Below are 2801 nucleotides of genomic sequence, written 5' to 3'. Positions count from 1 at the left end.
GCACAGTGACTGTGTCATATAATGTCATGTACAGTACACACAAGGTCTCCGTCTGGTAGAAATCAGGCCTTGTCAACTGCCTGGAGCCTGTACCTAAACAATGAGAATTGTTTTGGTATTCTAAGGCTCAGCTTCCCCCCAGTAACCTACTGTAAATGGACTCTTTGTCTTGTCATTCGTGGACAAGAAACATATCCTATGAACTGTTGAAACGTCATCTACTGACTGACCAAATGACCATACTTATACTCATGTCAAAACATCATTTGTCAGAGAGCACGAACCATTGATTATTCTGTTGTACCTTTGTCTTGACTCTCTCTCCATAGTAAAACATTCCATTCTCACTCTGATCACTCTCCTGTCTTATTTCTGTGTGATGGATTATTGTATCTCATATGGGAATAAGAAGGTGTTGTTGTTTACTAATAATATATTTATCACTGGTTCTCCTTCAGCTTCCTCAGTGACGCTGGGTGTTGGGGGATGGCCGGACCTCCAGAGAGACGCTGGACGGACCACTGCTGAGGGACCGCTGCTGAGGGACCACCTACCAGAGGGACCGCTCGCTGTCAGCCTCAGCAGGTACTTGTACTGTACAGCAGGGGTTTTCAAAGTGGGTGACGGGGCACCCTGGGGTGCTGTGACATAATCACTAAAATATCATTAGCCTACTGTCAGGCAGAAGCCTCTGTCGCACAAAACTAGTGAAGACAGCCGATCTACAAGCACACAACGCCTCGCGATGCGAGGCGTTGTGTCCTTCTAGATCTGCTGTTTTCACTAGTTTAGTCAATTTTATAGATGATAAATATAAAACAAACGGTTTTGAACATACAAGGGTTCCACTCGACAACAACGATATGCAATACATATGAGGTGCTGGGAGTGAAAATTATAATGTAGGGGTGCCTTGGATTAAAAAAAATATTCACGGGGTGCCCTGAGACAAAAAAAGTTTGGGAACCCCTGCTGTATAGGTCTGCTTTCACCCAGTGTTTAGTTCAACTTAAACTCCCTATAGTTCGTGAACTAATACTTAGTTGACCGGGGTGGGCTCTGTACTTGGATGGAGAAAAAACTTACTGTAACGAATGTGTACTTACTGTAACTGTATGCAACAACAACATTTTATGTAAATTGAATTGAGTTGAAGCCAGAATGAAAGCTGCAAATAATCTACTGGCACAGTCACAAGACTCACAACACATGTACAATTATAAATTCATGAATTTCTTTGATGCTATGAAGGGCTCGTTTTTATGCAGCTTTCCTTGAGCTCCCCCCCCCCCCCCCCCCCGTGCTAATCTCCAGCCTTCTCCACCTCCTCCTTGCAGAATGGACTTTCCCAACTGCACCGACGGGGGATTTGCCACAAACAGCAGTGGCAACGACACTGCGGAGGCCACCGGAAACCCCCCGAGCAGCAAGATCCTTCTCACCCTGACCCTGTCCGTGCTGGCCGTCCTGACCACCATCATCAACTGCCTGGTGATCACCGCCATCATTGTGACCCGCAAGCTGCACCACCCGGCCAACTACCTGATCTGCTCGCTGGCGGTGACCGACCTGCTGGTGGCCGTGCTGGTGATGCCCGTCAGCATCGTGTACATCCAGAAGGAGACGTGGGTGATGGGCTGGGTGGTGTGCACCGTGTGGCTGAGCGTGGACATCACCTGCTGCACCTGCTCCATCCTGCACCTGGCCACCATCGCGCTGGACCGCTACAGGGCCATCACGGACGCTGTGGCGTACGCCCGCAAGCGCACTGGCGCCAGGGCCGGAGCCATGATCGGCGTGGTGTGGCTGCTGTCCGTTCTCATCTCCATGCCCCCGCTGTTGTGGCGGCACTACAGCGTGGACTCTCTGGAGGAGAACCAGTGTGTCATCAGACACCACCACCTGGCCTTCACCCTGTACACCACCCTGGGAGCCTTCTACATCCCACTGCTGCTGATCCTCATCCTGTACTACAAGATCTACCGGGCAGCGCAGACCCTCTACATGCGCCGGGAGGCCAGCCGGGCCAGCCGGCACTCCTGCATGACCAACGGGAGCGTGATCCCCTCCACCTACCCGGCCGGGGACGGCGGGCCCGGCAGCCCGGACCCCCTGAACCCCGCCGAGAAGTCCTCGGACGTGTCCACGGAGGAGCGCGAGAGGGAACGGGGCGACCGCAAGCACGTGCGCGCGCGCGTCTCCAAGCCTATCCGGAGAAGGGCCAACTGGAACGAGTCGCACCGCGGTGGCTCGCGACACAGCCAGCTGTCCCAAGGGCCGCGGATCTCGGGCTCCAGGGAGCGCAAGGCGGCGTCCACGCTGGGCTTGATCCTGGGGGCCTTCGTCGTCTGTTGGCTGCCCTTCTTCATCAAGGAGGTGATCGTCAACACGTGTGGCTCGTGCGACACCTCGATGGAGATGGCCGACTTCCTAACGTGGCTGGGCTACCTCAACTCACTGATCAACCCTCTCATCTACACCATCTTTAATGAAGACTTCAAAAAAGCTTTCCAGAGAATGATGAGGTGCAATCATTACCTCTGATACAGTATATAGAGATTAAGCATAATGATATACTGTACACACACACACACACACACACACACACACACATACAAGCACTTACAGACAATGGAGTGGGTGCTGTATAAATGTCACTGCATTTATATAGCGCTTTATTCATTCACACAAACATTCAAACACTGACGGTGGAGGAAACCATGCAAGGCACCAACCTGCCCATCGGGAGTAGTTAGGGATTCAGTGTCTTGCTCAAGGACACTTCGACACCCAGCCAGGAG

At 52.2% G+C, this 2801-nt stretch overlaps 1 protein-coding gene across 1 annotated transcript; it reads left to right on the top strand.

Moving 5' to 3' along the window:
* Window positions 1-1338: 1338 nt before the first annotated feature.
* htr1fa (5-hydroxytryptamine (serotonin) receptor 1Fa) lies at window positions 1339-2544 on the top strand (the record flags this gene model as incomplete). The annotated part of the gene is made up of 1 exon (XM_080753080.1): window positions 1339-2544. One exon carries the CDS (start codon window positions 1339-1341, stop codon window positions 2542-2544), a length of 1206 nt encoding a protein of 401 aa, XP_080609206.1.
* Between the last annotated feature and the right edge of the window lie 257 nt (window positions 2545-2801).

The sequence above is a fragment of the Nannobrachium achirus genome (genome assembly GCF_963921795.1).
Source record: "Nannobrachium achirus genome assembly, chromosome: 22".
Taxonomy (NCBI): domain Eukaryota; kingdom Metazoa; phylum Chordata; class Actinopteri; order Myctophiformes; family Myctophidae; genus Nannobrachium; species Nannobrachium achirus.
The sequence above is the reverse complement of the archived record's forward strand: the minus strand, read 5'-3'. Positions and strand labels throughout refer to the sequence as shown.